The sequence below is a fragment of the Astyanax mexicanus genome, unplaced genomic scaffold, assembly GCF_023375975.1.
Source record: "Astyanax mexicanus isolate ESR-SI-001 unplaced genomic scaffold, AstMex3_surface scaffold_31, whole genome shotgun sequence".
Lineage (NCBI taxonomy): Eukaryota > Metazoa > Chordata > Actinopteri > Characiformes > Acestrorhamphidae > Astyanax > Astyanax mexicanus.
In genome coordinates, this window is record NW_026040041.1 from 1254827 (window position 1) to 1275295 (window position 20469).

A 20469-nucleotide genomic window follows, 5' to 3' on the forward strand; every position below is an offset into this window, starting at 1 on the left:
TGGATCTGTGTGAGTCAGTTCGGGTCTGTGTGAGTCAGTTCGGGCCTGTGTGAGTCAGTTAGGGTCTGTGTGAGTCAGTTGGATTCTATAAATCAATTGAATCAATTTGAGTCTTTATTATGTGGCTGTTTTGAATCAGTTATTCTAGGCAGTATTTGAAGCATTGGTTTGATGTACTTATATAGTGAAAATTGTGAACAGACTGTTTGGAATAGCAGTCATTTTTAATTTTGCATTGTTTTATATCTATCTTAAAATGTACAAATCACACACATAAACACGTAAACAAGGAAACAGACAATAAAACTAACAACTGTTTTTTCTTTTGTATTTAGTTTTGGTTTTAGTGGAATGTACTTAAACATACCTGTGTTGGGCAAACTGGTTTTACTGTGACATTTAAAACCTTTTACATTAAAACCTTTGTACAAGTATGTGAGAAACAGGGAGGCGGAGCTACAGCAAAACGAAATAAGCCTTTTCGGGTCAGTTCGGATCTGTGTGAGTCAGTTCAGTCTGTGTGAGTCAGTTCTGATCAGTTCAGTTCAGTGTGAGTCAGTTTGGGTCTGTGTGATTCAGTTTGAATCTTTGTGAGTCAGTTTGGGTATGTGTGATTCAGTTCGAATCTGTGTGATTCAGTTTGGGTCTGTGTGAGTCAGTTCAGTCTGTGTGAGTCAGTTCTGATCAGTTCATATCAGTGTGAGTCAGTTCAGATCAGTGTGAGTCAGTGCAGGTCTGTGTGAGTCAGTTTGGGTCTGTGTGAGTCAGTTCGGGTCTGTGTGATTCAGTTCGGGTCTGTGTGATTTAGTTCGGTCTGGGTGAGTCAGTTCAGGTCTGTGTGAGTCAGTTTGGGTCTGTGTGAGTCAGCTCGGTCTGTGTGATTCATTTTGAATCTGTGTGAGTCAGTTTGGGTATGTGTGATTCAGTTCAAATCTGTGTGATTTAGTTCGGTCTGGGTGAGTCAGTTCGGTCTGTGTGAGTCAGTTTGGATCTGTGTGAGTCAGTTTGGATCTGTGTGATTCAGTTTGGGTCTGTGTGAATCAGTTCGGGTCCATAAATCAATTGAATCAAATGAGTCTTTAATATGTGTCTGTTTTGAATCAGTTATTCTAAGCATTTTTTGAATCATTGATTTAATTTATTATATAGTGAATAGACTGTTTGGAATAGCAATTATTTAAAGTTTTGTATTGTTTTATATCAATCTTTTTTAAATTTCCTTCAGAATAAATAAAGTATTTATCGATCTAGTTGGAGTCTATAAATCAATTGATTCATTTCAGTTCTGATCAGTTCAGATCAGTGTGAGTCAGTTCAGATCAGTGTGAGTCAGTTCAGATCTGTGTGAGTCAGTTTGGGTCTGTGTGAGTCAGTTCGGATCTGTGTGATTCAGTTTGGGTCTGTGTGATTCAGTTCGGTCTGTGTGAGTCAGTTCGGGTCTGTGTGATTCAGTTCGGGTCTGTGTGATTCAGTTCAGGTCTGTGTGATTCAGTTCGGGTCTGTGTGATTCAGTTCGGGTCTGTGTGATTCAGTTCGGGTCTGTGTGAGTCAGTTCGGGTCTATAAATTAATTGAATCAGTCTTTAATATGTGTCTGTTTTTAATCAGTTATTCTAAGCAGTTTTTGAAGCATTGGTTTAATTTACTTTACTTACTACATAGTGAATAGACTGTTTGGAATAGCAATTATAATAATTGTTAAATTTGTATTGTTTTATATCAATCTTTTTCTAAATTTCTAAACTTCAGGATAAATAAAGTATCTATCTATCTATCTATCTATCTATCTATCTATCTATCTATCTATCTATCTATCTATCTATCTATCTATCTATCTATCTGTCTGTCTATCTATCTTAAAATGTACAAATCACACACAAACACGTAAACAAGGAAACAGACAGTAAAACGAACAACTGGTTTTGTTTTTGTATTTAGTTTTGGTTTTAGTGGAATGTACTTAAACATACCTGTGTTGGGCAGACTGGTTTTACTGCGGCATTTTTTACATTAAAACCTACGTACAAAAAATTTGAGGAACAGGGAGGCGGAGCTACAGCAAAACGAAACAAATCTAATCTGATATACGGTTATCCTTTCTAATTATTACACACTCTCCATCACACACTCTCCATCACACACTCTCCAACACTCTGCAATACACAGTTTATACTGTAACCCTGTGCAGAATGAGGACCGTACTCGCTGTGGCCGCCCTGGTGGTCGTGGCCACTGCAGTCAGTGTCTCTCTGGAGGATCTGGAGTTTAAGGCATGGAAGCTGAAGTTTGGTGAGAACTTTATTTGACTTATTTTACCACACTGTAATACCCAGATAGCATACCCAGGTGGTGAGGAATGGGTTAAACATTGGCCTAAACAGGTAAAAAATTATCCCAAAATGTTTAAACATGGGCCAGGAAAGGTTAAACACAGACTAAGAGGGCTTAAATATGTGCTAAGAGGGGTAGGCATGGTCAAGAAAGGGTTAAACATGGTGAGGAATGAGTTAAACATTGGCCAGAAAAGGCAAAGATGATCCCAGAGTGTTTAAACATAGGCCAGGAAGGGTTAAACACAGACTAAGAGGGCTTAAATATGTGCTAAGAGGGGTAGGCTTAGTCAAGAAAGGCTTAAACATTGTGAGGAATGGGTTAAACATTGTCCTGAAAAGGTAAAAATGATCCCAGAGTGTTTAAACATGGTCCAGGAAGGGATAAACATGGTGAGGAATGAGTTAAACATTGGCCAGAAAAGGTAAAGATGATCCCAGAGTGTTTAAACATAGGCCAGCAAGGGTTAAACACAGACTAAGAGGGCTTAAATATGAGCTAAGAGGGGTAGGCATGGTCAAGAAAGGGTTAAACATTGTCCTGAAAAGATAAAAATGATCCCAGAGTGTTTAAACATGGTCCAGGAAGGGTTGAACATGGTAAGAAATGGGTTAAACATCGACGAGGAATGGATTAAACCTTGGCCGGAAAAGGTAAAAATGATCCCAGAGTGTTAAAACATGGAACAGGAAGGGTTAAACATGAAATGGGAGGGCTTAAATATGGACTAGGAGGGATAGGGATGGTGCAGGAAGGGGTAAACATAGACCAGACGGGGTTACCATGTTAAACATGGGCTATGAGGGGTAGACATGGCCCAAGAGGGGTTAAACATGGTCCAGGAGAAGTAAAACTTGCACCAGGAGGGGAAAACATAAAGAGAGAAGGATTAAACATGTGCTAGGAGGGGTTAAACATATACCAAGAGGGGTTTAATATGGGCAAAAGGGGTTCCACTAACAACATACGTACAACTCCACTCAAAGCCCATGCCCTATTGAAACCCACCTAGCCTACCAGATTTTACAAATCTGAGACCCACAGTGTAATTAATAAACAGTCCATAAGTAGCCAATCACATTTGTTACTAATTGATTAACTAACTAATGTGTTATAACTATTCTGTATATCCTAATATGTATGGGCACCCCTTCTAATGAGGGCATTGAGCTTTTTAAAGCTTATAAATGTGCATAATATAAAATAGGACTATATGGAACAGATAAATTAATGTGAACCCATTAGCTCCATGTCTAACTCTTTTCAATACCATTGAATTCAGAAGAACCCAACACTTTTATATTCACCTATAGTGTATAAGATTATTAAAGAGAAGGTTACTACAGATGTTCTTTCTTTGTTTTGCTGTCTATACGTTTTTCTTCCTCTTTCTAAAACCGGTTTACAAAAAAACCCGAATGATCACATTATCTGAGCTGGTTTGGGGGGAGGGATGTCAAATACATATGTGTTTCTTCTTCCCTGTACAATCAGATCAGATAATAACAAGTACATAAGTACATTTTTACTTTCATTTTACAGTGATCTCAGTGTTGAACATTCATCTGAATGCTATCAGTCCTTCTTCTGTTGGTGTTTATCAGTAATCTGTATCAGAAAGCTCTAAGCTGATAGTGTGTGTTCTGAGTAACTGTGTGTTTGTTAGGTAAGAGCTATTCCACAGAGGAAGAAGAGTCTCAGAGGAAGATGATCTGGCTGACCAATCGTAAACTGGTCCTGGAACACAACATGCTGGCAGACCAGTGTCTCAAAAGCTTCAGACTCGGCATGACCCACCTAGCAGACATGGTGAGGACACTGTGATCATCACTTAAAACCAAAATGAAATGACCAAAACGAATATAATACCTGTAACTATATCACATTTCTAAAAAAATTTAAAGATAAGTTATCCAAACCCTATTCATATAAACACTTTAGCAATGCCACTTTATCAATAAAAGGTGAAAGACTGAAGCCCATACTAAAATACACTGCAATTTAAATTAAACTGAGTGAACTAAAGGACTTTACTACATCCTGCCATCTTCAAATATGACTCCCTATAAGACTCCCTATAATTCACACTGATTGGTTTGTGGGATAAATTACAATCTTGTCCTGCAGCAGAATTAGTCCCGAACTGATTCCCCTCAGATTCCTTTATAAGTGCTTATAAATAAGGGTTAATCTACAGTTACAGTAGATACAGAATCACCAGCACTGTAATCTGTTGTACCCGTACTGCTCTGTAATTAATCTACAGTTACAGTAGATACAGAATCACCAGCACTGTAATCTGTTGTACCCATACTGCTCTGTAATTAATCTACAATTACAGTAGATACAGAATCACCAGCACCGTAATCTGTTGTACCCATACTGCTCTGTAATTAATCTACAGTTACAGTAGATACAGAATCACCAGCACTGTAATCTGTTGTATCCATACTGCTCTGTAATTAATCTACAGTTACAGTAGATACAGAATCACCAGCACCGTAATCTGTTGTACCCATACTGCTCTGTAATTAATCTACAGTTACAGTAGATACAGAATCACCAGCACTGTAATCTGTTGTACCCGTACTGCTCTGTAATTAATCTACAGTTACAGTAGATACAGAATCACCAGCACCGTAATCTGTTGTACCCGTACTGCTCTGTAATTAATCTACAGTTACAGTAGATACAGAATCACCAGCACTGTAATCTGTTGTACTCATACTGCTCTGTTATTAATCTACAGTTACAGTAGATACAGAATCACCAGCACCGTAATCTGTTGTACCCGTACTGCTCTGTAATTAATCTACAGTTACAGTAGATACAGAATCACCAGCACCGTAATCTGTTGTACCCATACTGCTCTGTAATTAATCTACAGTTACAGTAGATACAGAATCACCAGCACTGTAATCTGTTGTACCCGTACTGCTCTGTAATTAATCTACAGTTACAGTAGATACAGAATCACCAGCACCGTAATCTGTTGTACCCATACTGCTCTGTAATTAATCTACAGTTACAGTAGATACAGAATCACCAGCACCGTAATCTGTTGTACCCGTACTGCTCTGTAATTAATCTACAGTTACAGTAGATACAGAATCACCAGCACTGTAATCTGTTGTACCCATACTGCTCTGTAATTAATCTACAGTTACAGTAGATACAGAATCACCAGCACCGTAATCTGTTGTACCCATACTGCTCTGTAATTAATCTACAGTTACAGTAGATACAGAATCACCAGCACCGTAATCTGTTGTACCCGTACTGCTCTGTAATTAATCTACAGTTACAGTAGATACAGAATCACCAGCACTGTAATCTGTTGTACCCATACTGCTCTGTAATTAATCTACAGTTACAGTAGATACAGAATCACCAGCACTGTAATCTGTTGTACCCGTACTGCTCTGTAATTAATCTACAGTTAAAGTAGAATCACCAGCACTGAAATCTGTTGCCCCTTTTACACCTGCTATTTTGATTCACACCAAACTGAATGGTCCAAAGCTTGGAGCTAAGTTCTTCACCATCTTCCTCTCCTTCTGTTTCTAACAGGATGACCAGGAGCATAAGCAGATGTTCAAAACCAGCCCTGAGTCCTTCAACAAGAACAAGACCCACCAGCCAGCTCCAAACCACCATCAGAAAGATGGTGTTGGTCTACCCAGTTTGGTAGACTGGGTTTCTGCAGGATACGTTACACCGGTTAAAAACCAGAGCCATTGTAGATCCAGCTGGGCCTTCAGTGCAGTGAGTTACCGCTAATGCTAACTAATGCTAACTTGTGCTAACCATACACTAGCCGACTTCGAAAAGACTCCGAAAGTAGCTTTTAACCCTTTCAGACCCTGCATCCATTACAATCGACATCATGCATTTTCTTTATTTAAACTGTTTTGTTGCATAAAACATTATTTAGGGACTGTTTTCCATCAGAAACGACCAGCCAATAAACAAGTTTATACACTAATTAAACAGTAGCTTGGTCCCACCCACTGCAAAACACTGGAAAAACCAGAGTAGTACCAGAGGCAATTGAGGCAAAGTAATAGATCATTTTTAGCATTTACCATGATGTAGAACATGTTTAATTATGTTTTAAACAATTAAACACTGTTTAAGGATGGTTTATGAAGTAACAATATAAATATAATCAATATTATCAATATAAATATCAATATAAAATATTACACACATGCTTACAATGTAATGGAAATAAAAATAAACTACAGATTTTGTTACAGACAGAAAACAGCATACTTATATTTTCTTTCATCACTGGAGATAATTCAGGTCTGAAAGAGTTAATAGACTAAAGTCTGACACTCTCTCACATCTAAAGACGAGTCAGAGACTAAGATTTTATAAAGACTGGGGATCCTGCAGGGTCAATATTTGCAAGACTGCAACCAGATTCTTTCTAAAATTATTGATGATTATTATTATTATTATTTATTAGGGTTCAAGCACCGAAGGTGCGTAGAACCCTATTGTTTTTGCTAAGATTTTTCTTCTTCTTCTTATTATTATTATTAGGGTTCAAGCACCGAAGGTGCGTAGAACCCTATTGTTTTTGTTAAGATTTTTCTTCTTATTATTAGGGGTTCGAGCACGTAGTGCTAGAAACCCTATTGTAATTGTTCTGATTATTATTAGGGGTTCGAGCACGTAGTGCTAGAAACCCTATTGTAATTGTTCTGATTATTATTATTATTATTATTATTATTATTATTATTCTTTTTCTGCCATAGAAGTGATTGGGCAGAAGAAACCGTAAGGCCTACAGGGCTGAGACTTGGTCATATGGTAGTACTTCTCACTACTCAGATTCAAAAGATGAGCCCGATCGGCCTCAAGGGGGCGCTATGGTGAAGGTCAACGCGTTAGGCCTCGTAACTCCCACGCCCTGATAGCTAGAGCAAAAATTCTTGCATTATATGATTCCTTGGTTAATGGCAAATCAAAAAGGTCCAAGGACCAATCCTGACAAGTTTGGTGTCAAACAACTCAGCAGAGTCCCAACCTCAATAATTATCGAAAAAATCTTGAAATTTGTAAACAAGATGGCCGCCACATGCAAATGAATCTTACCGTGGCACACCAAAATTCACTCTAACAGCTGTAACTTTTGAATGCTTAAACTGAAACGAATGCCGCTTTAGACCTTTGGTCCTAACATGATTCTGAGGTAGCCTGTCAATCTGTGTAGACGTTCGCCCCCAGGAGGCGGAGCCAAAGCTAAAAATCTGTTTCTCAGGAACCGTACAAGCTATCAAGCTCTCGTTTGGCATGTATCATCTGTGTGCTATGTCCTAATGGTCTACTGAAGGAAAATTTGATATGTAAATTTTTGTGGTCGCTATTAGCCAATCAGTTTCCAGCAAGCTTTTGACAGGCTAAACAATCACCAATCAGGACGACACTTATACTGTACATGTATATGAGGGCCTTCTATCACCCTTTAAAATATGGCATTGATTGGCCTCTAGGGGGCGCTATAGCAGAAAATCATTTATATCTAAATGTACGTGTGGCCCAGTCATAGGATTCTTTTTTATTTGTATGCTTTGCTGTAACCTTTACAACTTTGTAATTACATGTCTTTACCAAAAATGTATTGTTTTGCATCAGTGGCCAGTAGAGTAAAAATTGCACATGAAAGCCTTTTCAGAGTTATTTGGCCAAAACTCTGGCAATGTTTGCGGCATGCCAAAACTGTTGAAGCTACTAATTAACAATGACATTTCAAGCACATGTGCCAAGTATGAGCCAAATAAGTCTTCAGTAGGCTCTACAGTGACAAATTAACTATTTTCAATTTATTCTATTTATCGCTATTTTCCAACCTAAATGGACAGAAGACAGGAACCTTTCATCCTATCAACACACAAATTTATACACATATATAGAATGATAATCCGATCTAGATTGCAAATTTTCAGCCAAATCGGACATGTTTTCCCTCTACAACGGCTGGAAAACTACAGCGATTTTACAGGCCTCAAGCCTGTATTATCGCTATTTTCCAACCTAAATGGACAGAAGACAGGAACCTTTGACCCTATCAACACAGAAATTTACATACATATATAGACTGATATTGTGATCTTGACTACAGATTTTGAGCCAAATCGGATGTAATTTGCCACTGATATGGCGAAATAGCAACAGCAATTTAGCAGGCCTCAAGCCTGTATTATCGCTTTTTTCAAACCTAAATGGTCAGAAGTCAGGAACCTTTGATCCTATCAACGCAGAAATTGACATACATATATAGACTGATATTGTGATCTTGACTGCCAATTTAAAGCCAAATCGGACTTTTCTTCTCCCTGTAATAAATAGATATACTCGGATAGGAACCTCTCTCTTTCTATCAGACAAATAGATTTCCAGCAGGTTATATATGTCTCTTGCTGCGCTCTGGTGGTCATTTGGTGAAACAGCTACATTTGAATTATTCTAAATTAAAGCTCTGCTGAACTTATTTAATCTTGCTTGTCTTGCTTAATTGAACATATTTATCCTTCTTGTTCATGCTGGTCAGCCACCTGGGTCATTCTTGTTTGTGCTCCACCCACTTAATTTTTTTTATATTTGCATAATATGCAAAACCTGCTTTTGAGATCTTGTCCTTGGCTCCTTGACCAATCATGACATGTTTGGTGTCAAACAGTTCAGCAGAGCTTACTCCTCAATAATTATTTAAAAAATCTTTACATTTGTAGACAATATGGCCGCCATATGCAAATTAGTTCTATCATGGTGCAGTAAAATGTCTTTAACACTTATAACTTTTGAATGCTTAACCTGACACTAATACAACTTCAGTCCTTTGATCATTACATGATTCTCAGATACCCTGTCAGTTTAAATAGACATACACCCCCAGGGGGTGGAGCCAATGCTAGATAGCTGTTTCTCTAGAACCATACAAGCTACCAAGGTCGTCCTTGCCAATTATCATCTATGGCCCATGCACTAATGGTACACCAAATGAAAATTTGAAATGGACACTTTTGTGGTCACAATTAGCCAATCACATTCCAGCAAGCTTTTGACAGGCTGAATGTTAATCAGGTAAAAACTTATACACTATTATTGATATTATTGGTTACTGATATGTGCCCTTTTATGCCTCACTGCTAGGCTCTCAGCAGGATAAATGTGGCTTGTGTTTTTCAATTTAAGAACTGAAGTTGTTTCACCAAATGTCTACTAGAGTGCAGCAAGAGACCACATAAAACCTGATGAACACTACAGCTCAATTTATCAATGTTTTTCAACTTTACTCACACCACTCATCTGGCATTGTCATTACTGTCTTTATGGTCACGCTGGTCACCCAGCTTGATTCTTTTTCCTCTGAAAAAGCAGTTGTGCAGCCTAAACCGTAAGTCGTAGAGAAATGAAACTTGGTAGGTAGATGTAGAATCAGTGCATCTCGGTGGACAACAAAAATGGCACCGATTGGTCAAGTGGTGGCGCTATAAACAAGGAAATTCATTTTTCACATTTTTCTCAATAACTCAAAATCCATAAGACCTACCTTCAAAATTCTTTTTTTGATGCATTCCTTGGGTCAATAGCTACAACTTTTCAATTTGGACCATGCACTTCCGTCTATACAGATTTTTTGCTAATTTGCATAATATGCAAAACATACTTTTGCGAACTAGTCCTAGGAATTGTGATCAATCCTGGCATGTTTGGTATCAAAATACTCGTGAGAGCATGCCCTTCAATATTCATCAAAAAAATGTTGAAATTTGTAAACAATATGGCCGCCATATGCAAATTAGTCTTTCCGGATATATGCCCCGTTCACTTCAATTGTTAAATTTGGAACACTGTTTCTCAGCAACCGTGCAACCTAGCAAGCTGAAACTTTGCATGCAGAATCTATCATACAGCCTCTAAAGGATGTTCAAAGGGCAACTTAATCAATCAACATGGCTGAACACCATCAGCCAATCAGCCTTCAGCAGACATTTTGGCAGGCTGAATGTTGCCCAATCTGGATGACACTTGGCAGTTATGTTCAGGTGGAGACACTGTAGTGACCTGCAAAGTGCTGAAACAACAGCGGCCACTGGGGGGCGCTGCTCCAAAAAATCATATATATGTCAATCATACTGTACTATTTTGACATCTAAATGTTTGTGCCATATTAAGTACAGTGGCTCTGACAAATTTGTCAATACAACTATGTTTAAAAAGTGCTTTGTTTATTCATAATTGCTTATTGTTTGAAAATAGCAATATTGATACTAGTCTCTGGATATTTGGCCTATCACCTCCATTTCAGACTTGTTGTACACTGTAGAGTCTCTAGGTTAAGATTCAATAAAAACATTTGTGAAAATTTCACATACAATAGTGTCCAGGCATCAAGCAATCTGTGCGTCCTTGAAATTCCCAACCTAAATTGCTGTAATTCTGCAGTATTTGCTCTAATCTCACAATGTCAAAGACCTCTGTACAATATCACTCTGATGAAGCACCATTTAATACAGAACTAGATTTAGAATAACTTTGTAATTATCATATCATATGTCATATCAGAACATTCACTCCTTTGTGCCTCTGCTCAACATTAATAACAGATGAAAGACTTTTGATAATTTCTAAATGTGACAGAGTGTCTCCAAATATGTTAAGACCTTCTTACATGCTCTAGTAGGCACTATTGTGCCAGTTGGTGCTTGATGAAGCGCCATTTAATTCAGAACTAGATTTAAAATAACTTTGTAATTACATGTCATGTCAGCTGATGCACTCCTTCATGTTCATTTAAACTTGTTTGGTCAAACATTTCAGCTTGTTTTGCAAAGGTTAAAAGGTCAATCTGAACACCACTTTGTGAAAATTCTAGTTGAAGCCACCTGATCAATACCAATAACATGTAGACACCTTTTGACTAGTTCTAACTAACTTGATGAATATCCTACAAACTTCAATAGATATGTATGTGAATTTAAGCACTGATCATTTTGAAAGGCCTCTGTTCAACATTAATAACAGGTGAAAAACTTGATAATCTCTAAATGTGACAGGGCATCTCCAATCATATTAGCCCTTTTTACACATCACCATTCTATGCTCTATTAGGCACCATTGTGCCAATTGGTGCTTGAACCCGATGATTGATGCTTGCGGCTATATTTATTATTATTATTCTTTTTCTCCTGAAAAAACACTTGTGCAGCCTAAACTGTAACTCCCACAGACTTGGCACTTGGTAGGTTGATGTAGTATCAGTGCATCTCGGTGGACAACAAAAATGGCACCGATTGGTCAAGTGGTGGCGCTATAAACAAGGAAATTCATTTTTCACAATTTTCTCAATAACTCAAAAACCATTAGACCTACATTCAAAGTTCTTTTTTGATGGATTACTTTGGACCATGCACTTCCGTCTTATATAGATTTTTTGCTAATTTGCATAATATGCAAAACATACTTTTGCGAACTAGTCCTAGGAAATTTGACCAATCCAATCCAAAAAGTTGAAATATGTAAACAATTTGGCCGCCATATGCAAATTAGTCCTTCCGGATATATGCCCCATTCACGTCAAGAGGTAAATTTGGAGCACTGTTTCTCAGCAACCGTGCAACCTAGCAAGCTGAAACTTTGCATGCACAATCTCTCATACAGCCTCAAAAGGATGTTCAAAGGGCAACTTAATCAATAAACATGGCTGAACACCATCAGCCAATCAGCATTCAGCAGACATTTTGGCAGGCTGAATGTTGCCCAATCTGGATGACACTTGGCAGTTATGTTCAGGTGGAGAAACTGTAGTGACCTGCAAAGTGCTGAAACAATCCGGCCACTGGGGGGTGCTGTTCCAAAAAAACTAGTATATGTCAATCATACTGTACTATTTTGACATCTAATTATTTTTGCCATATTTAGTACAATGGCTCTGACAAATTTGTCAATACAACTATGTTTAAAAAGTGCTTTGTTTATTCATGATTGCTAATTGTTTGACAATAGCTATATTGAAACTAGTCTCTGGATATTTGGCCTGTATTTGCACACTGTAGAGTCTCTAGGTAAATATTCATTAAAAACATTTGTGAAAAGTTCACATACAATAGTGTCCAGGCATCAAGCAATCTGAGCATCCTTGGAATTGCTAACCTAAATTGCTGTAACTCTGCAGTATTTGCTGTAATCTCACAATGTTAAACACTGCTGTACAGTATCACTCTGATGAATCACCATTTAATTCAGAACTAGATTTAGAATAACTTTGTAATTACGTCATATCAGAACATTCACTCCTTTGTGCCTCTGCTCAACATTAATAACAGGTGAAAGACTTTTGATAATTTCTAAATGTGACAGAGTGTCTCCAGTTGTGTTAGACCTTCTTACACATCACCATCCTATGCTCTAGTAGGCACCATTGTGACAGTTGGTGCTTGATGAAGTGCCATTTAATTCAGAACTAGATTTAGAATAACTTTGTTATTACATGTCATGTCAGACAATGCACTCCTTTGTGTTAATTTAAACTTGTTTGGTCAAACATTTCAGCTTGTTTTGCAAAGGTTCAAAGGTCAATCTGAACACCACTTTGTGAACATTCTGGTTGAAGCCACCTAATCAATACCCATAACATGTAGACACCTTTTGACTGGTGCTAACTCACTTAATGAATATCCTACAAACTACAATAGATTTGCATGTGAATTTAAGCACTGATCAGGTTGAAAGGCCTCTGCTCAACATTAATCACAGGTGAAAAACTTTTGATAATTTCTAAATGTGACAGGGCATCTCCAATCATATTAGACCTTCTTACACATCACCATTCTGTGCTCTAGTGTGCACCATTGTGCCAGCTGGTGCTTGAACCCGCAGATTGCCGCTTGCGGCTATATTTTTATATTATTATTATTACTCTTGCTTGCTCCACAGCTCCACCAGGTTCTCCTCCTTTTCTCATCCATGTGCAGCTCCTCAAACGTTCCTGCACTCGCCTTTTGACTTCCCGAAGCTTTTCTCCTATTGGCTGTTGACATCGTTCCTGTCACTGTCCAGATCAGTAACAGGAATCAACCCAAATTCTTACATTTAAAAATAGACATAAAATTTTAACAACCATAATGAAACAAAAGGTTTAGAAGACATGAAATGTTCTTAATGCATAATAAAATATATACAGTATTGTGCTAAAGTTTTAGGCACCTGTGTGAATTTCAGTAAAGAAAATGCTCATTATCTGTGAAGTAAGTGTTTTTAAGCTCAGTAAAACAGAGAGACGCATTACAATAAATAAAAACAGCAATTTTACAAAACGCATCTCCTAATCTCCTCGAGTTTAATAGAGTTATTTCTAGTTCTCATTATTTCAACACCTGTTTTGGTAAATTACTGGTTAATTTGGTAAATCAGGTGAGCTGCTGACGGAACTGAACATAATATACACATGCTGGCTGAGGAGCATCCAGGAGAAATCTGGAACTACACTTTGTTCTTCAGCTCGGCTCACAGGATAAAACATACTTATAGTTAATAATGAGAATTCCTTTTTTGGAATTTTTTCAGGGAAAAACACTTATTTTGCTCAGATTAAATGGATTAGTGTAATTTCAATTACAGTTACAATTAGGGTTTTCAGTATATTTGATAAGTTTCTTATCAAACATGACACCTTATTTAAGTGAAGCTAAAATAGAAGTCCTCATGATTCATGCGTGCAATGTCATTGACAAAAATGCTGGCCTGTGAAGAGGTTAAAACAATTGAGACCTTTCTGTTTATCTCCATTGTTTTCCATCATCCCTCACTCTCAGACGGGGGCGCTAGAGGGTCAGATGTACAAGAAGACAAGGAAACTTGTACCCCTGAGTGAGCAGCAGCTGATCGACTGCTCTTGGCTTCAGGGAAACGAAGGTTGCGGTGGTGGTTCAGTGGAAATGGCCTTCCAGTACGTCAATGCCAATGGTGGTCTGCAGACTGGGGACTCCTATACATATACAGCCAGGGTAAGCTCACACTGTAAAGCCACAATTTGAAGAAAACCGACAAGATAAACCTAACTCAACTGCTTCAAAAGTCTCATTATGTCTAGTTGTGTCTCTAGTATAAATTAATGCTATGTGAGCCTTGTGAAAAAAAGTGCTTCGGTGTTTCTATGTAGCCCTGCTTTAGTTCACTGGATAAGTGGTCTCTGAAGGAAGACAAGTTTTGGCTATTGCTCATGAATATTCATACATGCAAACATATCACCTCTGATTGGCAACATCACTGCAGCAGAAAACAGCTCTAAAACTCAAAGGACAAAATATTTTCAGAGATACAGCCTTAGTTATAAAGATACAGCACTGAGTGCTAGATGAATTTAACCCTTAAACTTCACTTAACGCTTCAGTGCAAATAACTGCTTACCCGTGGCTGTGACCCCACTATCTCCGCAGCAGCGCAATTCACTCCACCACCCCTCCCCCTACCTGTGTCATAAATAGCGTTTCTTTCAGCTAAACTAACGCTACTAAACTCATAAAATCTGTTGTGAACTGCGCCGCTTTGACCGGTGTTCTGTCGAGTGGTATTGCTTTGTCAAACCATCCTTCCCTAGTATTTATTTAAGGTCTCTGTAAAACTCAGAATCCACCAGAGATCTGATTTAAACCTAGAGTAACTTACACAAGATAGTAAACATTAATTAGCTCTGTAAACAGAGTAAACAGAGCTGTCACCTCTTCCTTAGCTATAGCTGCAGCACGGGTATAGCGCGGTCTGTGGGCAGTCCTGAGCCAAGGTGGGCAAGGCCATGAAGTCACTGGTTGACATTTCTCTGATCAACTTGTGTTTCTGAATATTTTCTTTTACTAGCTGCTGCAGACAATGGAGGCTGAGAAACAGTATCATGCGCAGCATCATAAACAACTCAGAGAGACCTGCTGTATTTCACAAACAACAAGAAAAAGTGGATTTTGGCTGAATGAGATCTTAAGTTTTGAGCAAATATTTATAGCCACATATACATTTAGTCTGTTGTCAGTAGTAGTCTGCTTCTTTTCCATTGCATTCTAGCAGCATCTTTTTGCATACTAGAAGTCTTTTAGTTTCTGACTCCCACCGTCAGTGTGTAGTGTTTCTCCCAAGGTTATCTTGGGTGTGATTATAATAGGTATGAACTACCTGGCCTTGATGTTGTAGGCTGCAAATCTGAGCATCATTAAGTTAAAATTTGTGCATAATAAGTTAAAAAGTTTGCCTAGCCCTTCTTCTACTGCCTTTTTGTTATCTACCTCCTGCTTGCAAGTTTTGGTACGCCCTATTTATTTGCTGCCCTGTTTTTTACTTTGTATAAATACTTTGTAATAAATCTCTTTTCTACATTCAGCATGTGCCTCTGCATTCCCTGGTTCCTGTGTTCATTACAGATGCTACCCACCCAAAAACCTTAGAATAAAACAGGCCATATTTGCTAATATTTGCCAAGGTAACCCTGTACCAGTGCTGCCTGCTAATGGAAACCTGTGCTTTGGGTCTTGAACAGAATTCCCACTTTCCTTCAACCTCTCCTGATTGTCCCGTCTCTCTACAGGAAGGGATGTGCCTCTCTTACCCACCGTACATTTCTGCTACCTGCCGTGGCTTTCAGAAACTGGACAGTGAAGACGAGTATGAGCTGCAGCAAGCCGTGACTGCAGTCGGACCCATCTCTGTGGTTATAGATGCCTCCAAAAGCAGTTTCCTGCTCTACCAGTCAGGTAACCTCCAGAAACCTCAAGAACCAACTGAAAGAACTCCCTGTTCTTGTTCCGGGTGGTGGAGTTTACTGGTATCACTCAACAAATAATTAGGATTTGTTCATCATTCAGTTAGTGATATCTAATCTGATTGTGAATATGCCGATTGGATCAGGACCAGGCTTGTGTTCCTTTTGGTCCTAAAGTACTAAAGATAGGTGGTCATTTATGGTGGCTCCAAGATTTGGGGGTTTCACTTTTGTGAGATTAACCAAGTGAGAAAATATTTTTAAAAGTATGTACATCCCTATAATATTAATAAGCAAAAAGTGCCTAAAACTTTGAAGAGTGTGTTGTTCATGCATTACATTGTATTTTGTATTGTATTTAATCTGGTTAGTTTCAGTTTCACACTGCAGTTTAGTGACTGAGCATCAAAACAACTTTACTACATCCTGTCATCATAACTCACCTACATGCAGAGTCTACCTTTACATTCGTTTATAGACAACAGCGGCATGTTGTTTAAAGGTTTACCTTTCCTGGTGTTGTGCTGAATTCTGCTCCCTGCCAGAATGTGTTTCTATTATTTGAGTGCAGAATGAGTAAAGAACAGATGAAGAACAGATTCCTCTCAGATTCCTTTTATTTGCGTTTAGAAATAAGGATTAAATCTACAGTTACAGTCAGTACAGAATCACTATAGAAATTTGGATTTCAACACAACACCTCTTCTTTTTCTCCTTCTATTGTTTAATGTTTGATGATAGCCTGACTCTATAACCTTTCTGTAATTTAACCAAAAAGTGTTTTCAAACCAAAAACAAATAGACCGTGGTTCAGGTGGTCGAGGCAGAGACCCTGCTGTGATCTGATTTCTGATAAACTGTATGATTACAGGTATTTACAATGAGCCGAACTGCAGCACGTACAATCTGAATCTGTCTGTCCTGGTTGTTGGTTACGGCACCGACAGCTCCGGACGCGAGTTCTGGCTGGTCAAGAACAGGTAAATGAACAAGCTAAATGAAGGTCTCATTCCATCAGTTTTTTATTCATTTTAAATGTCTAGTTGTGTCTCTTGTATGAATGAATGCCATGTGAGCTGGTTTCTGTGAAGAAAAGTGCTCCCATGATCCAGTATAACACTGCTTTAGTCCGTTGAAGAGATTGGGGAGGGATCTTGCTCATGAATATTCATACATGCAAACATATCACCTCTGAACAGCACTGGGAGACACTAATAAATAATAAGCCTTTGCAGTTTCATATGTTACTTTACAACATGTGTATGCCCTGCTAAGTGCAGTTCAGCCGCTGACCTATTCTTAGAGTCTCTGTAAAATGCCAAATATGTCGGAAATCCTATTTAAAACTATAGTTATTTTGGTACACACAGAGGTGGGTAGTCCAGGTCAAGAAAGTAAAATTACACGCTGGGTTTTGTTGGCTGAGCCACAGCAGAGCCACAAAAGCAGTTGGAACAAAACCCCGGGGTGGATTTTTACTTTTACTAGTGTAAACAGAACTGATCTAAACATATTCCACATTCCACTGCAAATCTGCTCTGAACTCTGGCACAAACCTCTGAGTTCATACTAAAGAATTTATTCTTAGAACATCAATTACACAAGGGTACCAAAACCTTAACATACCACTTACATACAGAGGATTTTTCAGGTATTTTCTGATTTTCTGAGCGGCATCATGGCTGTTTTAATCCCTGATGTATGCATCTGTTTTGTAATGGTATTTTTATATTATATAAAGGTATTGTGTGATAATTAAAATACAGCAAAGTTGATGCCGAGTGTTCCAGTGGTCTAAAGCGCTGCCACTATGATCGGGAGATTGCTGGTTCGAAAACCTTCTGAAGCAGCTTGCCATCAGCTGCCGGAGCCCCGAGAGAGCACACAGGGTCTTGCTCTCTCTGGGTGGGTACAGTAGATGGCACTCTTTCCCCTCATCACTCCTAGGGTGATGTGGATCAGCACAAGGCTGCATCTGTGAGCTGATGTATCAGAACCGAGTCGCTGTGTTTTTGCACTTAGACTATAAGCTCAGTATAAAAAAATGTATCTTTCGGAGATCTGTTCTTAATAAACGTTTTCTTCAATAATAGGTCAATGCTTTTTCAGTGTTGCAACAATTATTAACATCATTCTGAACAGATTTTGCTCATAATTAGGATCGGGCTGGCTATTTTGGGCCCGATCTTAGCTCTAATTCATTCACAATATCTCGGAAAAAATCCTCACCCCCGCCTGTGTAGTCTAGGCACTGCAGTGGGAACGGTACGTTAAGTTCTCTCTCACTCATTTTTTTGTTTTAGCACGACCACTTGTTTTATTTTCATGTCACGACCAAGCAAGCTACAATACATGCTCAGTACTTTGATTTAAACCAGTTTCTGCTCATTTTTCCTTTGGATAAGAACCAAAGTTAGGATTTGTCCCCAGAACAAGTGTATGGGGAAGTTTGGCTGGTTCTGGTTTACGGAGCTGCGGTGGAAACTAGCTCCCCTGAGCTTTGTAATCAGGATATTTGGCACAACAGTGTGCCGTGTTCCAAATAAAATCAAGGTAAAAAAGGCACAACCAGATTCACACACAATGCACCTTGCATTTTAAGTGGGCCTTATAGTCCGAAAAATACGGTATGTTGCTAAATAAATTGATTTCTCTTTTAAAGTGTATTAAATGTTATACAGCATCTCTCCAGGTACTGGTATATAAAAAAGTAACACAGTGCATCATTTAATCCTAATAAATCCAAATAATGCACCAGCTCCAAATCCCACATTAATGTTGATTTATTCTGCAGCTGGGGGACTCAGTGGGGTGAAAGAGGCTACATCAGGATGTCCAGGAACAAAGACAACCAGTGTGGTATTGCCACACGAGCCAGCTTTCCTCTAATTTAAAGGTATATTTCCTCACATCAAGGTTATATAATCTTCTACACTGTGCTTTATAGACACTTAAAGACTTGTGTGTGTTTATTATATTAAAGGTGAGATGTAACACTAGTATTGTCTGTGTGTTTATTATATTAAAGGTGGGGTGCTAGACTAGTACTCTCTGTGTGTTTATTATATTAAAGGTAAGGTGCTAGACTAGTACTGTCTGTGTGGTTATTATATTAAAGGTGAGGTGCTAGACTAGTACTGTCTGTGTGTTTATTATGTTAAAGGTAAGGTGCTAGACTAGTACTGTCTGTGTGTTTATTATTATATTAAAGGTGAGGTGCTAGACTAGTACTGTCTGTGTGTTTATTATATTAAAGGTAAGGTGCTAGACTACTACTGTCTGTGTGTTTATTATTATATTAAAGGTAAGGTGCTAGACTAGTACTGTCTGTGTGTTTATTATATTAAAGGTATGGTGCTAGACAAATACTATCTGTGTGTTTATTATATTAAAGGTGAGGTGCTAGACTAGTACTGCCTGTGTGTAAATTATGTTAAAGTTGAGTTGCTACACTGGTACTGTCTGTGTGTTTATTATATTAAAGGCGACATTCTAGACTAGTACTGTCTGTGTGTTTATTATATGAAAGGCGAGGTGCTAGACTAGTACTGTCTGTCTGTTTATTATATTGAAGGTGAGGTGCTAGAAATAAATGATGGGATTTTATTGACCAGCGTGAGCAGATTCCCTGAAAAATCCACACTGAGTTTTGCAAAGCTTCTGACTTTAAGATTTTTAAACTAGACCAGATCATGGAGAACGCAGCTATGGGAGGAATGTTTTGTTTAAAAGAATTTATTCTGAAATTATTCACTCACCACTGTTGGGAACTCTCTAAAATTCACAGTAATTTTAAACATTTGATCATAGAATTCCCCCGGTAATCAGAAGTAAATATTTTTATTTTCATTTTTCAGATGGAACAGATACAGACTGCTGAAGAATCTCAGGAGGAGGGCTCAGTCTGATCACTGTTTACCTGTTTAACCTGATCATCTACATTAAACATCTTTAATTCAGAATAGAAACATGTATCTACCAGAGCTAAAACAGCTACTGTTAACAGATTTTACCTATTTTCCCACTATATATTTTTTCATTTACTGATTTTCCATGCTTGATAAATGGACGGTATAATCCTTATATTCATAATATTGATATATATATAAAAACTGCTACAAATGAACTAATAAAAATCTGCATTTTAAAAAAAAGTGTGATTGCTCGAATAGTGACTGTAGTGTGAATTAATCAAAATTCAGTTTCTGTTAAAGACAGGTTCTGGTACACTATATACCTATTTTTCATGTTTACACTAAAGAAACATCCTAATTAACCTATATTCATTTTCATGCTTACACTACAGCATCTGCTATTCAATATCTATTTCCATGATTACTTGTGGAGTTTATTCCCAGTCTTGTAGCAGTGAACGCA

General features: G+C 38.1%; 1 protein-coding gene across 1 annotated transcript; it reads left to right on the forward strand.

Annotated features, from left to right (window-relative positions):
- The first annotated feature begins 1855 nt into the window (after positions 1–1855).
- LOC125788915 (procathepsin L-like) lies at positions 1856–20231 on the forward strand. The gene is made up of 8 exons (XM_049472870.1): positions 1856–2288; positions 3997–4139; positions 5901–6095; positions 14159–14350; positions 15919–16084; positions 16964–17072; positions 18887–18988; positions 19950–20231. The coding sequence occupies exons 1-7, from the start codon at positions 2189–2191 to the stop codon at positions 18984–18986; spliced, it is 1005 nt and encodes a 334-aa protein (XP_049328827.1). The 5' UTR covers positions 1856–2188; the 3' UTR covers positions 18987–18988; positions 19950–20231.
- Positions 20232–20469: the final 238 nt, after the last annotated feature.